The sequence below is a fragment of the Nyctereutes procyonoides genome, unplaced genomic scaffold, assembly GCF_905146905.1.
Source record: "Nyctereutes procyonoides isolate TBG_1078 unplaced genomic scaffold, NYPRO_anot_genome, whole genome shotgun sequence".
In the NCBI taxonomy this organism is placed as follows: Eukaryota; Metazoa; Chordata; class Mammalia; order Carnivora; family Canidae; genus Nyctereutes; species Nyctereutes procyonoides.
In genome coordinates, this window is record NW_026575147.1 from 4,198,343 (window position 1) to 4,222,397 (window position 24,055).

General features: G+C 37.2%; 2 protein-coding genes across 2 annotated transcripts in view; one reads left to right on the forward strand and one right to left on the reverse strand.

Annotated features, from left to right (window-relative positions):
* CTNNA2 (catenin alpha 2) overlaps positions 1–24,055 on the reverse strand; it is a 1,089,255-nt gene that overhangs the window by 723,742 nt on the left and 341,458 nt on the right. Inside the window, exon 6 of the mRNA XM_055312731.1 lies at positions 22,370–22,636. Coding sequence (XP_055168706.1) covers positions 22,370–22,636 — 267 coding nt within the window. The remainder of the gene's footprint in view (positions 1–22,369; positions 22,637–24,055) is intronic.
* Positions 9,690–10,565, forward strand: LOC129501543 (procathepsin L-like). The gene has a single exon (XM_055312733.1). The coding sequence runs from the start codon at positions 9,768–9,770 to the stop codon at positions 10,518–10,520; it is 753 nt and encodes a 250-aa protein (XP_055168708.1). The 5' UTR covers positions 9,690–9,767; the 3' UTR covers positions 10,521–10,565.

A 24,055-nucleotide genomic window follows, 5' to 3' on the forward strand; every position in this document is an offset into this window, starting at 1 on the left:
GCTCAAGCCCCTGCTTTCCTGTGGCTCTTATATCCCTCTGATGGCTCCTCTCGTTTCTTCCTTGATCTCCCCTTGTAGCTGGTAAATTTTAAGGTCCTGCTACTTGTCCTCAGAGAGCTCAACTCATCCCATGCCTTAGCCATCACTGGCTCATGAACAAGAACCTAAGTTTTGACCCTGTCATGGCCCAGGCTCTTATATATAGCTATAGCCACACACTGGACATTGCCATCTAGATGTCCATCATCTCAAGCATAACACGTGTAAGAACAAATAGAAGAATCTCAAGCATAACAAGTGTAAGAACAAAAAGAAAAATCTCAAGCATAACACGTGTAAGAACATCTCAAGCATAACACGTGTAAGAACAAAAAGAAAAATTCAGGCCCTTTCCTCCTCATCCTCCAAAGCCTAACACCCTCATTTCTATGGAGGAAAAGCAGAAGCAAGAGGGAAGCAGAAACACATCATCTCACTCTAATCTCCTAGTGCACTAATGAGAAACTAGGCCAATGAGGAATCCTCACTTTACAAAAATGAAGGGAATGCTGCTCACACAGAGTAAGTGACTTGCTTAAGACCAAACAGTAAACAGCTCGAGTCTCTGACTCCAAAGCCCATGCACTTGCAGCCTTATTCTCAAAGGCACTTGTGTTGAAACATCAGGCATCAGGACAATCTATGACCAGGCGTAAGACAGAACAGAGTTAGATGGTGTGGATTAGAATCCTGACTCCAACTCCTTCTGGCTAAAACTCCCAACTGAGCAGGTTGCTTAAATGATGAGTGATTCCCCATTTGAAAAATAGGAATAGGGATCCCTGGGTGGCAGAGTGGTTTAGCGCCTGCCTTTGGCCCAGGGCGCGATCCTGGAGACCTGGGATCGAATCCCACATCAGGCTCCCAGTGCATGGAGCCTGCTTCTCCCTCTGCCTGTGTCTCTGCCTCTCTCTCTCTGTACGACTATCATAAATTAAAAAAAAAAAAAAAAAAAAAAAAGATTGAAAAATAGGAATACCAGTAGTATCAATATCTACACTTAGGGTTGCTGATTAATATGTGTAAAAAGCTTAGAATAATATACAACACATAGAAATAATAAATATTAGCAATTAAGTTATTTGAAATAGCTTTTTAAATGTAATAATTTATATTTCCATTGTCATTCCATCCTCCACCTGTATTCAGGCCACTATCACCTCCCATTTATTCTACCATCAAGACTCTAAATTGGTCTCTTTTCCTGTACAACTTATTCCCTCCAACCAACTATTCTCAAAATTCTGTTGAATTGTATTATACGCCGCTGGCCCCAAACCATCAGTGGCTCCCCCACTACCTATAATCACCAACCACTTGATAATCTATAGATGCTGCAATCTTACTTCATGGCTCTCCAATTCTATTTCTATCCTCTCTTTTTAAAATATGTCAAAATTCCCAACATAACTAAGCAATGGGCTGCATTTTTCACCCCAGAATCAGGATGTCATTTTCAGCAAGTATAGCCTAAAGAAATACAAGCTCACAACCATCACTTCCCGTTCAAGGTCCTGAGCCTTTAAGATTCTCAGCAGTTTGATCCCAGTCTCTTCTTCTCTAACTTCATCTCCCAGGACTCCCCTCATGAAGCCCTGGTTCCAGCCAAAGTGGTCTCAGACCACTGCATTCTGCCCAATACGCTTCATGTGTTACCATAGTATTAATTATTCTCTGTTAAATATTTCAGTACCTTCTTCCCTGTTGCTTCCGTGAACCTCTTGTGAACCCTACTCAGCGAAGACTATCTTCCAATCTGTGTACAGGGCTCTCTCCTTTAAGTCTCATTACTGAACTCCTTGTCACTTATCACCAGCTTGCCTCTAGGACCCTTGTCTGACATTATCATACTGGTAGTGGTATATGTGTGTGTGTGTAAAGGAGAGAGACAGAGAGGGAGAGAGAGCACCAGTTAGGATGCTTTCCTTACACTTTGGTATATTTTGCACCCAACTAAGTGCTTCACACAGAAATAGTTGACAAATACTTGCTGATTAGCAGATTTAGGATTCATAAACAACGTCCTTTTTTGCTACTTTTAACAAAAGACTTCTGGAGCATTATAGAGGAGTAGAGTGAACCTAGTATCTGCAGATGAATCAATATGGGTGGCCCTTCAGTCAGGTATGCACATGTTGGTCTACACGGATGTTTGATGTGGCTCAGTAAGCTTGAGAATCAGAATTACTGGAATGGAGCGTGTATCACCTATCATGATGACAAATGTCAGTTCTGCTCTCAGCATGAGGCAGACTCACTAAGGCAGCCAAATCCTCTGGTTGGTGAACTGCCACAGTAAAATCCTCAGTCCTGATTTATCTAAAAAAGGACCTGTTTTGAATTTCCATACATTGTAAGCTACACCAATAAGCATTCATAATGTGTCCACGTAAGTATAGGGTGAGTATGTGAAGAGGGGAGTGTTTTTGCAAGCAGCAATGTCACAAATAAAAATTATACAATTCAAAGTCTCATATGAAAGTTTGATTAAATCAGAGTCAGTTAACAATGGCTTATTTGCCAAATTAGCCCTGCTATCCATTTTTATATGGTTTCCAAGCTAAGAATGCTTTTACATTTTTAAATAGTTGAAAACACCATGGGCCTACAAACATCTTATATTTCTATCTAAAATTATCTTCCTTATTATACCTTTAAATATAAAAAGATTAGCAACAAGGGAAAAAAATGAAGATATAACATGAACCCAAGAATTTATTAACTAAATAATTAGTTACTGGACTATCAAAGGTTGAAATTTTTTTTAAGTTTAATAATAGGAGAAATAAACTTCTTATTCCAGAAATTAGTTACACTATGGGTCTGTGGTTTGGAATGTTAAATTATCCATTTAAAACAGAAAGTCAATTTATATTTCTCAGAAGCAATTATGACTTAATTGCTGTTATCAAGCTAATAAATTACTAGGTGATTTCCACAAACTGGTTATACACTCAAATTTCATGTCTGATGAAAGAATAATTGTATCAATATCCTGCAAGTATGAAAAGGAAATTGGTTCATTGGCCACAAGGGAAATGCATACACCTTGAGTGTAAACTCATCTATCTTTTTCTGTCTTTCTTTAAGCAGGCATATTAAAATGGGAAAGAAACAGTTTGTGTCTCACAGGAATAATGTGCAATATGTTAATTGCTTTTCAAATAACATACCATAGCTTGAAAAATATTCTTTGTGCCTAATGAGAATGTCATGTTCTCTTGTGAACTCTGGATTTTGATGTACATCTGCTGGAAACAATTTAAATTATATAGATTCTTTTTATAACACTAGGAAACAGATACCTAAAAAGGTTTAAGGCAACCAAGATAATGAATGCCCACTGGAACATAACAATGTTCATGAATACATGGAATATCTATTGTAGGAAATAGAGTGAATGGTAACAGTCCAGAAAGTTGAGAAGAAATTATAAGCAGATATATCACAGCCACTAAGATCAAAACAGTGAGCATATTCATTTATGGATCCATTTAACAAACTTTTATTTCAGGTCTACGTGCTCAGGTCAGGTGCTCACCTGTGCTAACTGTGCAGATGAAAGTATAAATGAGACCTAGTCTCCAATCTCCTGGTGCTCACATTTGGAGACATAGAATATAGCGATATAGTAATAAGTTTAATATTAATACACACAAGTATACTAGTAACACAGAAGTAATAGTGGTTTAGATATTTAGAGAATTAAGGAAAGTTTAAAAAATAAACTACCTGGGTAAAGATGAATATAAATATATTACATTAAAAATATGGAAGGAGTTTCAGACAGAAAATATCATGAGAGGCAACATGTAAGTGAAACAGCAATTGTGTATCTGAAGAACAAACAATTATGGCACAACATAGAATGGAAAGCAAGGAAAGGAAGGTTAGAAATTAGAGAGGCAGTCAGGGGCCAACTGAAATGGTTCGATGTCATGCTAAGAACTTTAAAGTTTATCCTGAAGATGGAATTTTGCTGATGAATAATGCAGAATACCTTATTTACATTTAGGAAAAGCTGGACAGACAGAAATGATGGAATATAGGGACAAAAATTTGGGAGAGGGTAGGGCAACCACTTAGGAAAATATTGCAATGATCCAGGCAAAACACATGGGCCTGAATAAACCAGTGGTCATAAGGATGAAGGTGAGAAGCCTAGGCAAGAGTTGTAATAGGAACTGAATTGAGAGGATTTCAAGATGAATGGGAGAGGAGAGTGGATAAGACTCTCAGTTTTCTGGATTGAAGACCACATTCAGAAAGATTGTATCTTTAGCTAAAACAAGAAATATATTAAAAAAATTAAAAAAAATAATAAATAAAAAAAAAACAAGAAATATAAGAAGAAAATTTAGGCTTGTTGGAGGGAAAAAAAACTAGATTTAGTCTGAACATTTTTTAGATGCTTAAAAGTCAACCAAGTCAATGTGTCACATTATGTGGCTAGACACAGGTCTGGAACTCAGGGGAGGTTGTGAGTAATGTGTAGGGTACATGGGAGGCCCTTTAGTGGGAACTGGATGGTGTAAAGGACAAACTCTACAGAAAAGCTGTATTTAGGTGGCAAGAAAGAAGACTGAGATATCATGGTCCAAGAGGCAAGAAAAAAATGAAGCAAAATGAAGTTATTAATGAAAGTCAAAGGGAAAATGACCTTGAAGGAAATAGTAGTTTGAGTATGCTTTAGGATGTCAAGGGTTACCTCAGAAGTTAAACCTACACATGTGGCAACCTTCTAAGGTTGGTGACTAAGTTTTCCAAAATTCAAGATGAAAGATATGTTGATTTTAACTTAAGGGCTAACGCACACAGCAAGTCAAAAATATTTTATTATTATAATTATTTTGTATTATTTTAAATTATTATCAATAATTTTGCATGATCAATATTTTTCTTCCTTCCTTAGATATAAGTAAGTTCTGGCAGTAATTAAAAATCCCTTGGCTAGAGGCACCTGGATGGCTCAGTGGTTGAGCATCTGCCTTTGGCTCAGGTCAGGATCCCAGAGTCCTGGGATAGAGTCCCACATCAGGTTCTTCCCACAGGGATCCTGCTTTTCCCTCTAATTGTGTCTCTGCCTTTCTGTGTGTTTCTCATGAATAAATAAATAAGATCTTTAAGAAAAAATTCACAAACTTATATATATAAAAAGCAAACAAAAAACTTGGCTAAAATGACTGACTCATATGGCCTCATCTACTATCCAGCAGATATGTCACTCATTTAGTCATTTAACAAATGTTTATTGAGAACTTACTAAGTACCAAGAAGGGTTAGCTACTAAATGTAAAATTGCTACCACAAAGTAGTTTTTTCTTTCTTTCTTTTTTCTTCCCCCCATGAGACACAATTCAAAAACATAAGAATCTTTAAAGATTTTATTTAAGTAGTCTCTACACCTAACGTGGGTCTCGAACCTACAACCTCAAGATCAAGAATTGCATGCTCCATTGACTGCCCCAAAAGGAAATGAATTATTAAAACACATGGAAAACGTGGACATCTACCACTTCTTTTAATGGTTCATGAAAACTCTACGTGGAAAGTTACGGGTTGGGGTTGCTTGAAAGACAGGAAAATTCTTGTTACTTTTGAGCCATCTGTTAAGAAAATACAGCTCTGTTAACTTCGTTGTCTGGATAAATGCTATTTACCTAAATGTGTAGCACTAATTGTTAGTTCATTCCTCTTAGTCTCTGTTTGTTTAGGCTCTTTCAATTTATCAATATTGCTACGTTCCTTTGGGCACTGAGACTCCTCTTGCTATACCCTATAGCTCTTCATCCAATGAAAGAATTAATGGCTCCACTCTCCTACCATTTATCTGTTCTGCACATGGCACCTGTATAAGGGCCTGCATTACATGAGTTCAAACTATTAACAATGTACATAGTTTTGCCACAGCTATTAATCTGCTAGAATGTTCTGCTCTAGCCTGGTATCAGTTAACTGATGAGAAAAGTAGTCTTTCCTTACTATAATTTACAAGGCTGTGCAAAGCTTAATTAAGTAGGGCTCATAGATGGAAAGTTACTTAGAAATTACAAAGGATCTTTCCACTTCCCTCTCAGTCCATTTCTGCATGCAGACACCCCCCGAGTGCTGATTTTAATTACTCCTTACGTAGGAATGTAAATAGTGATCACTAAGGGATGACTATAATATATAGCAATTATTCTCAGGTAAAATTAACCTATGCACAACTGATATTTGCATAATTATAAATGCACACTCATAAATGAAAACACAATGGACTTAAGAGGACAAAAAAAACTGCAGAATTAGGATCACTGATATTAGCAAAAGAAATAGATGGGAGGGCAGCCCTGGTGGCTCAGCCGTTTAGTGCCACCTTCGGCCCAGGGCCTGATCCTGGGGACCCGGGATCAAGTCCCACATCGGGCTCCCTGCATGGAGCCTGCTTCTCTCTCTGCCTGTGTCTCTGCCTCTCTCTCTCTGTGTCTCTCATGAATAAATAAATAAAATCTTAAAAAAAAAAAAGAAATAGAGGGAAAATCAAAGTTACTGGCAATGATTTGGGAAACAATTCCTTTGAAGGTTTTGGGTCTAAAACAGATACACAACGATCTATACATTATTTTCTAGCAGAGTTTTCACCAGTAAAAAACAAATTAATTTGCTTTTTCAAATGTGTGGCAATCTGACTACTGTGTGCTACTTATCTTTGACTGTGAATATCTAATATTGCAGAGTCTATTTTAAGAGATCGGCAATATCAACTGAATTTATAACATAAAATCTGTTGTACAACATAAAATTTGATCAACCAGGAGCAGCAAATTTTGAAATTTAGTATCTAACGTTTAGTCAAAGAGGTGAATGTAGATTATTTTCCAAGAATAATTAAATCAATTATAAAAAAGTTTCTAATGTAGCAATTGAATAAAAACTATTTCTCACTAGCACCCAGGCTAATGAGTAGTTTTGCATCAACCACTCTACAATGTGTTTTTTTTACAGGATTTCCTTAATTCTCCTAACAAACCTCTAATGGTCACATTAGGCCCATGTTATCTAGGGAGACATGGAAGCTCACAGACCTGCTCAGGCACCAGGAAAGGTAAAGAAGAAACCAACTAAGTCCCATTTGAAACACAAGGACCAATGGCTTCCTCTGCTTCCAGACCCATGAGCAACAGCTGATCTAACTGTACTGAACGGGGAGACCAGAAAGAACTTCAAATTTTCTTGTTAAGTAGAGCAGAAGAGAGGCATGGACACTTCTGGTTTTTAGAAAGACAAGTTCAGTAGCGATGTGAGGAGATGGGTTGAGGAGGGATGGAAAGAAAACCACTTACTAGGTTACTGTCAAGAGGAGATTTGTCAGAACCATATCCCAATATCTTAACTACCAATCATGAGTGAAAAATGATCAAGTTGGGGGGGAGCTGCAATGGAATTTTTTCCTCAAGGAATTCCCAGTCATATCATCAAAGTAAGACTTGTATTTATCACCATAATAAAACATGATGTAGGCTAACAAATGGGGGCAGCTAAGGTGCTTTGAAAATTTCAGTGTAAGAAGGAACTTTATTTTTTGTTCAACATTAGAGCTTCCCCAAATAGAACAAGTAATTTCCTACAATGGCTTCCTCCCAATCATTTCTTGCAAAGGCAGAAAATTCACCTACTAGGGATGATGGAGTACAGACTTTCTATTTTATGGTATGTGAACATGATGGCTTCAAATACCTTTACCAGCTTTGAAGTTTTATAGAGCTATGAAGAAAAAAAGGTCTTAGTAGTGAATTAGCCCCAGAAATGAATAGATTATGTGAATTTCTCTCACTCTTACTCTTCAGAAATACCTAGTGCCTAATCATTAAAATGTCCCAAGTTATCTTTGTTCACACCATCTAATTGAACATCACTTTCCCCCCACATTTTAAATGCTTCTTAAACTTTAAAAAATGCTCAAAAAGTAGTACTCAATATTATACCACGATCAACCAGGAATAAAACTTTTTTTTAACACTAAAATTGAGAATAAGTGAGCATGGATTACTCCAAATTAGGTAACTGATTACTTTAACCATCTAGTTGCAAAGGCAATTTTTCCCCACACACACACTCTTACTGTGTAAAGACAGAATTTGGGAAGATTTTGTTGCACCTACATCCCTTCATTTAATAACCCTTTGGACTATGCAAAACTAGCAAATTTATAGGTGCTTTGGTGTCAACCCTTTTATATATCTTTAATTCTTAGTAAAAACAAGGGAAAGAGTATCTGATATTTGTTTAAGAACATATAGTTGCTATTTGTTTAAGTACATATATTTAAGCTGATTTTACCCTTTAACAATTAAGGAATTTATGTATCTGAAGGAGAAAAAGTCAGAGAGAGAATACACATAAACACAGCAAATGGGGCAAAATATTAATAGGTGAAGTTAAAAGAACATAGAGGTATTCTTTAATATTTTTATATTTGCAGTATATCTCTGTAAACAGTTTTAAATTTCTCAAGTAAAATATATTCTTTTAAATTAAGGGATATTTGTGAAAGTATAAATTATAATGTATATATATATATATATACATATATGTGTGTGTGTATATATATACACATACACACACACACACACCCTATATGTTTATATATAAGCATAAATTATAATGTGTATATGTGTGTGTGTATATATATGTAACACCAGATGTTTATGGTTTTTCTTTGGGTTGTGGTGACTATAAGCATTTTTTCAATATTTCTTCCTAAAGTTTCTCATTCATGTAATATATACATTCAGGCTTATTGGGTATTATCATTGCAGTTTTTTTTCACATTTAGTTTACTGCAGGATAAGTAATTTCTTAGATACTAGAATCTTAATATTATGTCTGCCTTTGCCTTGTATCACTTTAGGTTTATTTTGCTGCTCCATATTTTAAAAGTGATTCTGGTGTGTAGATTTGAGAGAATCTGAAAAGAAAACCAGCATGCATTCACAGGCCAAAGGGCTGCCACCACTCTGGAGGTTGGTGACAGATCAAGTACGTTATCTTTTCCAACCTAAGAGATCTACTTCAGATCTCCACAAATGTTCTCTTTCTTCACATCTGTCATAGGACTCTGTTGAAAAAAAAAAAAAAAAGTTTTTTTTTTCCCCCCTGGTTGATGTTTCTGTGCTATGCTATGCCAAACACAAGACTCTTTTGAGAAAATGTGTGATTTAAAAATCTGGATCATTCATTCAAGTCAATACATGCAAATATTCTTCACAATGATATTTGTTTTCAGGTACAAAGGATTCTTAACTCTTGTGCAAATCTGGTCAGTTTTGCTAGATTTGGAAAGTATCCTAGGGATCACTGCAGTCAGTTCAAACTTCCCAACTAAGAATTCATTTGGCCTTCCAAGTAACATTCATAAGCATCTCCTGGAAGAAATGAAGCTGTGGAATGTATTTAGAACAAAAAGAAAATAGAAGGAAAGATCTAAACCTCTTTTTTATATAGAAAAAATTATGGTGATTCCTGGGGTTCAGCGATCGGTGGGGTACGCCTGCACAGCTGTGGACGCCACAGGTTTTTGAAGCATGAATCCTTCACTCTTCTTGACTGCCCTTTGCTTGGGAATAGCCTCAGCAGCTCCAAAACTTGATCAAAGCTAAATGCAATGGTACCAGTGGAAGGCAATGCACAGGAGATTATATGGCATGAATGAAGAAGGATGAAGGAGAGCAGTGTGGGAGAAGAATATGAAAATGATTGAACTGCATAATCGGGAATATAGCCAAGGGAAACATGGCTTCACAATGGCAATGAATGCCTTTGGTGACATGACCAATGAAGAATTCAGGCAGGTGATCAATGGCTTTCAAAACCAGAAGCACAAGAAAGGGAAAGTGTTCCAAGAACCTCTCTTTGCTGAGATCCCCAAATCTGTGGACTGGAGAGAGAAAGGCTATGTAACTTCTGTGAAGAATCAGGGTCAGTGTGGTTCTTGTTGGGCTTTTAGTGCAACTGGTGCCCTCGAAGGACAGATGTTCTGGAAAACAGGCAAACTTGTGCCACTGAGTAAGCAAAACCTGGTGGACTGCTCTCAGTCTCAAGGCAACGAGGACTGCAATGGTGGCCTGATGGATAATGCCTTCCAGTATGTTAAGGACAACGGATGCCTCGACTCAGAGGAATCTTATCCATATCTTGAAAGGGACACAGATACCTGTAACTACAAGCCTGAGTGTTCTGCTGCCCATGACACTGGCTTCGTGGACCTCCCTCAATGGGAGAAAGCCCTAATGAAGGCAATGGCAACTCTAGGGTCCATCCCTGTTGCTATTGATGTAGGCCATGAGTCTTTCCAGTTCTACCAATCAAGCATTTATTTTGATCCAGACTGCAGCAGCAAAGATCTAGATCATGGTGTTCTGGTGGTTGGCTATGCCTTTGAAGGAAGAGATTCAAATAATAAATTTTGGATTGTCAAGAACAGTTGGGGTCCAGAATGAGGCTGGAATGGCTATGTAAAAATGGCCAAAGGCCAGAACAACCACTGTGGAATTATAGCAGCCAGCTATCCCACCGTGTGAGCTGATGGACCACAAGATTAGAGGACTTGAGGACAGGATATCTGGAGGAATTTTATCTTAAAACTGACCAAACCTTTATTGTGTAAGATAAGACACTTGAATCATTGAGGATCCAAGTTGTGATTTGAATTCTGTGACATTTTTATCAGGGCAAAACATTACTACTACTCTAATTACTGTTATATATGGCTTTATAATGTTGAAGACTCATTACGTATTTCTAAGACTTTTGACTTCTCATTTTTTCAAAGGATATATAAAACTTTACCTTTTTTTTAAACTTTACCTTTTGAAATAAATTTTAATTTAAAAAAAGAAAAAATTACGTACATTACAACAAAAGCTTATTTTTAAGATTTCCAAACATACACCAAAATAATACCAAAGAAAATAATACCAAGATGATTATCAGTTTAGTAGCCTTCAATGATCAGAATAAACTTAAGTGTGAAGAAGGTTATAGAAGATGACAGAAGACATTTCAAACAGACAGATGCACATGTGTCTCATCCTTTCCGAGAACTGACTAAAGTACAAGCCTGGGAGATGAGAAGGTTGGCTCCAGAATTTCTTCATCGGATAGCTGTAGGAGAGGCAAACTAGTAAACGACGAGGAAGATAGGACTGGACTCAAAACTGTACCGGCCAAACAAGCATATTCTTCTACTTAGATTGCACCATTATTTGGGGGTATCTTTAGGGACTTAGAGATTGAGAGGCTAGCACTTTCTGTACATATTCTTGGCCAATACCAGCAAAATGGAGACTCATAATCATACTTTGGCTATGAGAATAATTATTTGTGTCACTCTGAACTAAGTGTTTGGGTTCTCTGGAAATCACCTTCTGCATTCATGAATGGGGTTATATGGACTCAACAATAAAAGGAGGCTATTAGTAATATTTGATTCTCTGCATCATCCAAGTATTAGAAATTCCCTCTGATTTATAAGTCTATGTTCTACTCTAGGGATATGGATCCATCCTGCTCCTCATCACAAAGGAGGGGTTTAATTCTGAAGGTTTTCAAGAGAGTACTAGTGATAGAAAAGCTGAACATTAAATGTAGGAATTAATGTCTTTTCACACTGTTTTTTCCTTATCTTTTGTATTAGGCTTTTTTTAAAATTTATTCATGAGACACACACACACACACACACAGAGAGAGAGAGAGAGAGAGAGAGAGAGAGAGAGAGAGAGGCAGAGACACAGGCAAAGGGAGAAGCAGGCTTCATGCAGGGAGCCTGATGTGGGACTCGATCCCAGGTCCCCAGGATCAGGCCCTAGGCCGAAGGTGGCGCTAAACCACTGAGCCACCTGGGCTGTCCCTGTATTAGGCTTTTTAAAACAAGTGTCTTGTCTTGTTAATTAACTGTGGCAAAAAGATATCACTTGGGTAGAACGTATGGTTAAAAAATAATTACACAAGGGATCCAATAACTCTACTACTCTTTAGCCAAAGAAAACAAACACTAATTTGAAACAATAATATGCACCCCTATGTTTATTGCAGCATTATTTACAATGGCCCAGATATGAAAGTAACATAAGTGTCCATCAATAGATGGATAAAGAAGATGTGGTATGTATGCATAAGTTTGTAAAGACATGCACACACATAAAATGGAATTTTACTCAGCCATAAACAGAATGAGATCCTGGCATTTACAACAATACAGACAGACACAGAGGGTGTCATGCTAAGTGGAATAAGTCAGGCAGAGAAAGACAACACCATATGATTTCACTCATATGTGTTAATCTAAAAAAAAAACAAGCCATCAAGAGACTCTTAGAGAGTACGGGTGCTTGCCAGAGGCAGAGGGTAGGAGGATAGGGCAAAACGGTAAAGGGAAATGAGAGGTTCCACCTCCCAGCGTTAAGTCACAAGCATGAAAGTACAGTAATAGGGAATACAGTAAGTGACACTGTAATAATGTACGGTGACAGGGTAACTATGCTTATTATGAGGAGCACTGTATAATGCATATAATGCACTGTTGAATCACTATATTGTATACTTCAAACTAATATAACATTGTATATCAACGATATTTTTTAAAAATTTAAATTCGTTCTTGGGCCAGGTGGAAATTTAATCTATGCTTGAAATTTCTCCTGGGATATAGAATTGTTTTTTAGCTCAGGATTGCTTACATTTTGGCCAAACCTTCCTTGGAAGCTATTATATATTAGGATGTGTATGTGGCCAAGGGAGATAAAATGATTACTTTATCTGTAGCTACTGTCAAGGGATATTAATGACTTTTCAATCAGGAACCGCTCCCTAAGTCTTTTCTAGGGAATAGTTTCTATACTAACATTGGATGGAAGGTATCTTTTTGATATTTCTGTTAAGGGAGGCAAGGAGGAAAAGACAACTAGCATTTATGAGTGCCTACCAAGGTTGAGGCACCTATGAATGTTCACCCCATATAACTATTATCACCATCTTGATGAGTCAACGTTATTACTCCATTTTATAGCTGAAGAAGTAGAGGCATAGAGAGAAGAGGTTTATGGTCAGATTCAGACACAACCTTGTTCTGTTTGTCCTACGCTACACTGCCCCATTGTCCACAAGTATGACCACTGTAACTAAGACGACCAGCATGGGACCCAGTCATGCCCTCAGCGATATTGGCTGCCTGACAATTTTATTGCCACACATGCATCTGTGGGTAACCATTTCCCGTCAGCCTTACCTTAATGGACTGGTACAAAAAGAACAAAGCAAAGTACCAGAGAACATTTGGAGAAATGAACAACAAAATTAAACAGGTTATAGTAAAGTTTCCAGAAAATACTGCTGGATAAGTTCAGGATATATATTAAAGAGTTTGGTTAACAAGAATTCAAAATTAGTGTTTTCAGTGGGAGGGGCAGCATGATTACCTCACATTGGAATCAAACCAAATGCTATGAATGAGTACTGAAAACATCCCTGGTACCATAACAGGGGGAGCACATGAAAGGAAAAGGTATAATGCTGAAAGACTAAGAAAAGGACTTCTAAGGTAAGAAATCACTAAAGAAGCTAAGACTAAGGAGATCAATATTTTATTTTTTTAATTTTTTAAAGAGTTTACATGTATGAGAGTGTGAGCGGGCAGGGGGAGGGGCAGAGTGAGAAAGAGAATCTCAAGGAGGATCTGTGCTTGAGCACTAAAATCATGATCTGAGCCAAAATTAAGAGCTGGATGCTCAACCAACTGAGCCTCTCACGGGCTCCAGATCAGTCTTTTAAACTATATTTTTCATCACTAAATAATTCACTAGATAGAGTTCATTTGATTCTCAAGTTTTAAAGTATGTCTAAAAATTAAATGACAATCAAAACGACATTTGCCATCACGTGTTTAGACAATTTAGAATATGATACATCAGTAATTATTTACATTTAGTACTAATTATTTGAAATAAAGGTAAGCTCAGATGCACAGAACCTGCCAATATTCTCAAAGGAGAAAATTATTCTTGGAGGAAAAATATAGATTCTGATATTTTCTCTCACTAAAAGAAAAGAAGATTGAAAACATAGTGATTCCAATTAAAAACAGGGAGGCAAATAAGGATTTGAGTTGCAACTTCGAAATATTTCAAATCCTATTGTTTTTTGCTCAATGAGTTTTTATAGCTCCATATTTACTAATTGAAATGTAGAAAAGAAAATTAAATTGTCCTGGGATATTTCCTTGAAGTAACTATTTTAAAAATGACAAAAAAGTAAATGATACTATTGAAAACATTCCTAGGTTTATAACACCTTAACAAACTAAAGTTGCTTGCAGACAAGAAGCTAACAAGAGGTGTCAATATCCCACAGTTAAGGTTTTTGGAGAGTAAATGAGGATATTGGATAAATGGATCCTGGGGAGCGATGTGGTATGGCTCAGGAAGCAAAGGATATGTTGTTGATGTTGGATGACCTGGTCCCACACTCAGCCAGCAGAACCACCTCAGCTCTACACCTTGACTAGAGCTTCCCTTTCAACAAATTCATCTACCTTTCTATCCATCCTCACCACTTTTCCAAGGCTGTAGGTCTTTCAAAAAGGATTAATGCAACTTCCATTGCATGATTTTAGCATACAAAAGGGTACCTTAAGCTGACTTAAAGTTCTGTGAAGGCAGACTATACCCTCCCCATATTGATATCATGAGTCTGGGCCCACAGTTTGTATTTAGGTTGTGCTAGATTTTACAGGTATTCAGAAACCCACTGGAGTGTTCTTGATGTTCTATTTGGCCACCAGATGTCAGTATATGATAAAGAATGCTGTAACACCACTGTTCGTTTCTAGCTAGAAAGGCTTAACAGGCCATTTTGAGGAGTTTTAATTTGCCCAAATAGAAAAGAACAGAAAAAATTTAGAGGCAGTCCTTTGGAATAAAATACAGAGAAAAGCTGAGGATCACTGGACCCCACTATCCCTCAGTTATTGATACTATGTCCTATCAGAGGGGAAAATCTGTCTCTAATTTTTTTTAAGAAGCATGTCTAAGAGTTTGTTTCTAAGAAGTAAAATGTGAGTTAGTAAGCACAAACTAATGAAAGCTCAATTACACATAAATAAACTAAATTAGGAAAATTCTAGATGTAGAATTTAGATTTAAAATGTTCAAAATATGTATCTACATGCATTATTAGGCTTCTAATAATCATACTGTTGGGTAATTGATGTATACATCAATTAAGAGCTAGAAAAAAAAAACAGCACAAGGAGTTATATCATACTAAAAATCAAATATCCCACAAACAACTGAAACTTCTTAAGACTCCTTATTTGGAATTAGAAGAATTTTTGGCCTTTTTAATTAACTAAAGCTTGCTATATAAAACATTCAGTTTTGATATACAAAAATAAGTATAGTTCTCAAGGACTATTGACTCTCCTCCCTCACCATTGCTCCCAACCATCCACTCTTCCCATGCCTATTCCAACAATGGACTTAGGACATTGATAACCTCTCACCTTAACCACTCCCACTGCACTGCAGCTTTGTCCCTTTGGAATCCATTCTCCATACTGCAGCCAGGAGGAACTTTAATAACAAAAATTTGACCATTCATTCCTCTGCCTAGAGCACCAGCAACCTCTTTTTTTTCTAAGATTTGATTTATTCATGAGAGACAGAGACATAGGCAGGGGGAGAAGAAGGCTTCATGCAGGGAGCCCGATCTGGGACTCAATCCTAGGTCTCCAGGGTCATGCCCTGGGCTGAAGGCAGAGCTAAACCACTGAGCCCCCCAGGCTGCCCCACCAGCAACTTCTTAATGTCAGGTTGAAGCTCAGTCCCTTTCAAGGCCTACAAAGCTCTCCAGGATCTTCCTCCAGCTTACGCACTTAGCCTGGTTTCTCCTCATTTCCTGGGTTCCAGAATGGGGTATTTTACTGAAGATTGCTTCTGCATGATATGGTGTTCTGAGAAACACTCTCATTCACACTTTAGCATGTTAATTCCTACTCACACACCACCTCCTCACACATCACTCCTCTATTATTTCTCTGTCCCTAATCTAACCACACACACCCAGTAGGTTAGGTGCATACTATAAATGTATGTGCATATCATATCATTTATGCATTACGGTAACTATAGCTGTTTACTAAGCATTTCGCCTTTATGCCTTGTAGCCCTTCATTATTTTATCTCATTTGGCACACTAAAAGCTCTTACTGATCTTAGCTATCCTATAGCTAAACCTTATTCCAAGGCCTAGAGATACCATCTCAGCAACCCAAGGTCACACTTTTTTTTTTTTTTCCTTTTTTCTGAAATTTACAGAGCTTGGAATAGCTGCATATACCACAATCGAAGTCCTGGGCTCTTCCCAATGTCCTGGGCTACTTCCAAAGGCCATTAAATGGGAACCATTTCATAGGAACATGGCGGAGATCATTAAAGAGTACTAATAAGGGCGCCTGGCTGGCTCAGTCAGCGCATATGACCCTTGATCTTGGGGTTGTGAACTCAAGCCCCATGTTGAACATACAGCTTACTTTTTAAAAAAAGTACAAATACAGTATTGAAGAACAGATATAACAACTATACAGATGCTAAGCTTTGAAAAATACCGACATAAATTCAGACAGGCAGAAAGCTGCTGAATTTGCCTGTTCCATCTTTTTTAGTACCTGAATTAGGAATCCAGAATTTCTTTCCCAAAGCTAAATGGTTCTGCTTACTGGCTTTCAATGTTATGCATTTGGCCTCCTGCTTGCTAATTGCTTTAGGATATAAGTTACATCTCGCATTTTCCTCATCAGTGTGTTTACAATATTTTGCCAGGGCTTTCTCCTTTCTTTTCTGTCCTCATTCTAATGCAATACAGAGGAAACATCCTGTTCCTAATCTACTATGGGTGCTCCCAGATGTCTGCAGTCAGAAGGACTTTGTAGAATGTCAAAGAAGGAGAGGAGATCTGGGGTAAGCCTCCTTGATAAATGACTATGCTGATTTCCACAGCAAAAGGAAGCGTTAGAATTGGGAAGGAACTCAACAAGATGCTCTGTGAAAATGTATTTCTCCAAGTAGGCATTCCGTCTTGCCTGTTGTTGGAGAGATCATAAAACCCTTGCAGAATCCCTGAGCCAGCCGGAATTCTGGTTTGTGGCTCCTTGAGGAGCATCTAAGAATTAATCTCACTATTCAAAGCTGTAAGAGTGATGTTCGGAGGAGGGTGTCAGTTGAAAACCTCTACTCCTGCAGCATAGATCTGAGGTCATGCATTTGGGCTTCTTACCTAAGATACCAGTACAGTACTCCAGGTTTCTACTGGACCTGCATTCCCACCTTGGATCCTAGAACCTAGGCCTGGGTTGTTCTTACTCTTGGGTGTCCAGAAACGTCCATGTCCCAGAAATGGGCTGGAGTCCTGGTATGAAGTGAGTTACCACCTGGACTCCTGTTTCTTAACTAGGTTCTTCCAACTAGAGCTTCTAGAATGTCTGTGCACACCCGGGACAAGCAGAGTTAGAATAACCTTGGGACTGTGACCACTGTAGTGTGGAGATGCTCCCTAGGGCACAATTCTCCCATGGCTGCAGTTAGCCTCGGTCCCCTAACCTTGTCAGATGCAGAGTCCTGCTATCTCCATTGGTCTGTGATACAGACGCTGTATGATGCTTTATGCTCACCTTCCAATACTTCTATCCCCTGAATACTAGGTAGGCAAAAAAACTAAAATTAGATCAAGTAAATATATTTAAAGAGAAAGAAGCTGGTAGCAAAGGGAGGGACAGAAAACAAGAAACTAGAGGGAGGGGGGTATGAAAAATCAGGTAGAAATAGGAAAGGCAATTTATGTAGAGTTGGTAGGTCATGGTGACATTTCAGCTAGCTCAATATGGCTGAGGCCAGACTGTCCTACTCTTCAAGTACAGATGTTTAAATCTTGCAAATTCAAAGTAATACAAAAAAAAAAAAAAGAATATGGTTAATACCATAAAGATTTCCTTTCTATTCCAAGGTTGAAGCAGTTGAGAACTAGAAAATAATAGTACATAGATTTAGGGGTCTTTAAAGACTGAGACACAGTGCTACAGAGGAGGGACAGGAGTAGAGGTTAGATGATAAGGTTCAAAGAGGTAAGAACTAGTGAAGTCAAGACATGCAAGCAAGGACTGGGATTTTCTTAAAGAACTCTAAGGAAAATAGTTAAATATGAGAAAATGGTAAAAAACAGTAGTCTTATGCTTTATTTTCTTTCTAGGCTGTAGAACAGAAATACATTTTTCTACAGACTGAGGGGACGGAACAAGTGGAGAAGAGACACTAAATGTACCAAAATTTAAAAAAAAAAAAGAATTACTAATCAAGCAAATGCCCAGGGCAAATGGGAAAAGTAAGAAAAGTTACAAGTAGAAAGCTTAAAGTTATAGGACTCTATCTCTATCTCTATCTTATCTATCTTTAATTATCTGATTTAAGAGAACATAAAAAACTTAAAAAGGGAAATAGCTATTAATTATAAAGACTGGGTCATGAATAGTGTTCATTTACATTTTTTTAAAGTATCTTCACCTACAAAAGAAGCTTCAAAAAACAAGATACACTATATGTTCTCTTTAAGATAGAAATTCTGTAGGGATAACTTTTAATTTTCCTCTACCCTCCTGTTAAAAGTTTTCTGGCAATCAAAATTGACATTATAACAGGATTTACTTCTGAGTAGTCATTATATTTTTAAAAATTCTTTTTAGTATTCCTTAGTAGTTTCACTAGATAAAATTAACCACCTGGAGCTGCCACATTTTAAACGGAGGCTGATTTTTCTATTGATTAGTGATCATTTTCTTTTTGCTGTTTTAACATTAGAGACTCTCTTGACAGTTTCAAGTTGTTAAAAATACTGTGTTTTTTTCTTCATTCTTTTGCTTCATGAATCACTACATCAACTATTCATGTAGGCGGAAGAATAGTGCCAGAAAATAGGTCACCATGCATTGAGCCATAATTCTAACTACCCAGATAGAAAAATCACTCCTGTAACTTTACATAAGTTAATGTAAAAATACTAATTTTTACCTTGTTCTTAGTCAACCATCAAACTTTAAGTCACTTCTGCATCCTATCTTCCATAAAACTGAGTTTGGTACACTGGCAACTAATATGAAATGTGTTTCACATTCAACATTAGAGCATGCTAGCCATGCTGATGATGAAACTGTATATTTCTACATTTCTTCTCACTTCAGGATCTCAAACATTCTTTGCTTTTTAAAATCTCCATCGTACTGGCAAGCCATTAAACCAAACATCAGGAAGGGATATTGCCAGAAAAACAAGTCACAGGAAGTTTGAATGAGTTTCCCACCCAATGTGGTATTGATTTGTTTAATATCTGAAAATAGCATTTAGGATTCAAGACAGATGTCTGAATTCTAAACCAATTTCAAGTCAATATGCCTAGGGAATAAAAAAAAAAACTCAAAGTATTCATTATGCAACTACAGAACAGAAATGTATAATTCTGTGACAAAGAGAAGGAGAACATTATTTTTAGTGAAAGAATTTCCAATATCATGAAGGACTATGTAGGTTTGCTGATATCAAATAATAGAAAATTTACAATTGGATATTTACCTACTATCTTGTCATATTCAATAATACTTTATTAGCATTACTACTTTTGAGAGAGTATTAAAATTTCATTTACTAAATTTTTAGGGAACCACACCAAATGGAATTACTATCTATAAATTACCAATTTACATGGCTCTACATGTTGATTTTTGTCAACCAATACATTTAATAATGAAATATTACTTGGTTAATATATTTAGCTAATATATAATTATTTAACATATACTTAGCATAAGAAAAATTACTTAGTATAATAAAATAGAGTAGTTAATATGCCATGTTCTATTAAAAAAATTATATTCATGTATTTCCTTCCCAAAACCTTATTTGTCTAGTGTATTGCTACAGTTATAAAACACAAAAAACAAAAAAACACCAGTTGAAAGTTTAATATATGTCAACATACTTTGTGAACAGATTTTTCCCACATGGCCTTAAGTTATAGTTTAGTTTATTGCCCAAAGCTCATACTACAATGATGCCTTGATTGTTAAGTTCATTTTGAGCAAAAGCTCTCATTGAGGCGATTCTAGATACACAGACAGGAAAGCTGGAGTCCTCACACTTGGGCAGAAGGTGGCAGCAGCTGAAGGGTCTGACTGTTTTTCAAGGGTGTTCTTTGTATGCTATGCTTCTACTCTATTACTGGGTCCTCATGGGTTTTATTTACTTTTTGACTGATTATAAAAAAAGCATTTGTGTCAAAATCTGACTAATCCACCTTTTAACAAATTTTAAAAAGTACCATTTCATAAAGTAATTTTGTATTTGAGATTGTTTTGCAACTTTCTATTCTGTTTAACTGATTAGGCATTTTTTGGTCTAATGCACACTATTAAAATTAATGTAGCATTATAATGTTTTAATATCTGAGTATACAACACCTGCTCATTTTTCATTTCCTTAATATTTGGGCTTTTTCACTCTTATTCCAGAAAGAAACTTTTATCATCACTCTGTCAGGTTGAAAAAGAACTCAGAATTTTTATCGGGATTGTCTAACCATTATAAAAATTAGAGTCAATAGTTTTCCTACCCAGGATCATGTCATCATTTGCCTAAAAGTACAACTTACTACTCAGTGATTTTTTTTTTTCCTTTGGTCCTCCACGTTTGTATCAGGATTATTTCTAATACAGGAAGTAAATAAATTAAGGAATATAATAAAGCCAACAAATTATTGTCATTTTTGTCAATAGAATCTGTTTTTCTTCTACACTTTTGCACTTGGGAAATCTATTGTCTTCTGTTATGCTTATTTTAAAACTGATAACCTTACTGAACTCTATTAGTTCCAATGGATTTTCAGTGGTCTCCTAAAGCTTTGTGAATTACATTTTAAGCCCCAACTTCTGCTGTAAATGCTTTAAATTATATTTAATTATTACAAAAAAACCTAGGGAACAGTATACAGTCTAAGCTATATATATTTTGACTAACAAAAAAGAGGAGACCCCTGTGAAAACTGCAAATGGCTATCTTAATTGTTATAATTATTCCTCCATTGTATCTCACAGCTTTATGTCTTTAGCAATCACTGTTTTGTTCCTGATCCGCTTTGCTAGTCAGTCATCCCCTGCCAAAAATTCATGTCAACAGATCCAAAAGCAAGCTCATCATCTTTCTCCATAGCTGTTAAGCAATCTATTTTTCTCTTATGAATTCCTGTAATAAGTGTTTTATCACTTAAAAGGTATTTAACACATTTTACTTTCCCATTTCCCTACAGGAAAATACAATCTGTGAAAACAGATACAGATTATTTTAAATCTTGGGCACCTGGGTGGCTCAGTCGGCTAAGCATCTGTCTTTGGCTCAGATCATGATCCCAGGGTCCTGGGACTGAACCCCATATTGGACTCCCTCCTCAGTGGGGAGCCTGCTTCTCTCTCTCTCTTGTTCCCCCTGCTTGTGTTCTCTCTCTCCTTCTGTCATATAAATAAATAGAATCTTTAAAGAAAAAAAGATTCTTTTAAATCTTGGTAGCTCTCACAACACATGTAGGCTCTCACACTGAATACAGGATGAACTCAGATGAATTCCAGCTTCCTATAGGTGGGCCTATATCCTGACCCAAGGAAAGTAAGGGGTATTAATTACATGCATCCCTCTCATTCACTTTGATGCCATCCTCCCATTGTTTCCCTCATTGAGACACAACCCCAGAAACAGCGGGTGCAGAATGTGGGTCATTCATGGGTCCAACATGGGGTGCTACCCAGAGGAGCTGATTCTAGAGAGACAAGGATCCCATGTGGGATCAGAGGACAACAGAGTATGTCATAGATTTAAAAGGAAGACACTGAAGAAGACACTTCACCCAGTGTAACACAGAGGCAATCTAAACCTACACTGCCTATGACATTAGTCCTTTTAATCATCCACATGATGAACTGTCGCAAAAATAACTAGTGGTATAGGAAACTAAGAGTTTACGGGGTTTCTGCTTGCATAAGATCAGGTCCTCTTAAACACAGTTGTAAGATCCTTAAAATACAAGAAAACTAGGCTCTGCCCCTATGCTGGATTCCTAATAACAAACACATTATGTAGTTCACCTTATTATCACAAGCCTTGAAGAAGGGTAAATCCATGTATACTATTGTGGCCCTTCATCCCCAAATAATTTCTTTCAATGCAAGTGTATACTCCTCTGTGTGCATCACTGGGATACTTACATCAAACTCATTCAGAGCTGCAGCCAGCTCGCCGATGCCTGTGTGGCCTTTGGCTTCATCAGTGGGCGAGGTAGCTTGAGCAGCATTGGAGATGCCAGCAATGGCCTCCTGGACTTGTTTAAATACATAATCTCGATTGGCTCTCGTGGCAGCAACATCCGGGTGGCGGAGAAATGCTTGGGAGGCTGTGTACAGCATCGTGGCATTTTTCTTCAGAGCCCCTCGGGCAGCTGCCATCTCATCCCGACAGTGAGGGTCCTTCAGCTCCTGTGCACGCAAAATAGGAAACTTGTCACATCCACGAAGTTTGCCACAGAAGCATTTGTTCTAGAACTTAGAGTCACAAACTAAGTTTTATAAACTATACTGAGTTTTATAAACTATCTATTCTCCCCTGTGCTTACTCTAGATGCCAGGACTTTGCATATAATATTCTTTCTGTATGAGACACCTGAATACCCCTCCTCTACCTACCCTTTCACCTGACATGGCCCATCCTCTTGGAGCATACTCCATCCAATTTCCTAAGCTATACTCCCTTCTATCTGCTCCCACAAGCCCCTATCCCCTCCTTTCATCAAAATTTATTATACTTTATTGCATTTACTTGAACATGTTTCCCTCCTGTATTTTGTCTACTGATAGCAGGAAGCCTTGTCTATCTTGCTTAGCAGCTCTTAACTCATTAGCAGTGTTTGGCTCATAAAAGGCACTCAAATATGGTTGGGAAAAATGTAAAAACCAAGCTACCTTGTCAGTAGCTTGCGTGGAACAGTGTTCTCAGCAGATAGAAAACCCAAACTTCAGTCTCTGCTACTGCTTGCCTCCCTATTCAATTACAATTACAAACATTGGCAATCAGACTCTTCTGAGTTTTGCTTAGTCCATCACTACCTCTTCATTATCATTTCTGGAATATTTTTTTTTTTTTTTAAGATACCTTTAATGGCAGCTCAGTCATTGAGTTTAGGGAATAAAAAAAGACCAAAGATGATTTGTCTTCCTAGTTTTGGCTGTCAAAATACCACCAGTGGGGAGTCTTTTGATCTTCAGCTTTAAAGAATATTGTTAAGAAAATGTTCACATCATTTATGGAAATGTTAAAGACAGTGCTGCTCTCTGACACTACGTAGGATTGCCAGCTGAGGAAAAATCTCAGAATTTTTTTTTCCAGCTTCAAAATATCATAAAAGGTTATTTGAACCACTGGGGTTCAATTTCTATTTGTTCATTCAGTCTGTAGTACATAAATGGCTTGGCAACAATGACATTCTCTCTTTTATTGGTCAAAATAATCATCAGACAGGCACATTATATTTTTTATCTAGGACTGTAAAGACAAATTGACACTAAGTAACAATTAACTGAACCAACTGTCCTTTTTTGTTTATGTACTAACAAATTCATGCCAGTCACAACGTGATTTCTTTTTTTTTTTTTTTTAAGATTTTATTTATGTATTCATAGACACACAGAGAGAAAGGCAGAGACACAGGCAGAGGTAGAAGCAGGCTCCATGCAGGGAGCCTGACGTGGGACTCGATCCTTGGTCTCCAGGATCACACCCCAGGCTGCAGGCAGTGCCAAACTGCTGCGCCACCGGGGCCTGGCCTCAACATGATTTCTACTTTGGGGTTATTTTTAGTCTTGGCATGAACACAAATAGGCAACCAACACCTGAGTGTG

Bases quoted from the DNA above. Each gene is read 5' to 3' on its own strand.
- LOC129501543 (XM_055312733.1), top strand. From the start codon at position 9,768: ATGAAAATGATTGAACTGCATAATCGGGAATATAGCCAAGGGAAACAT.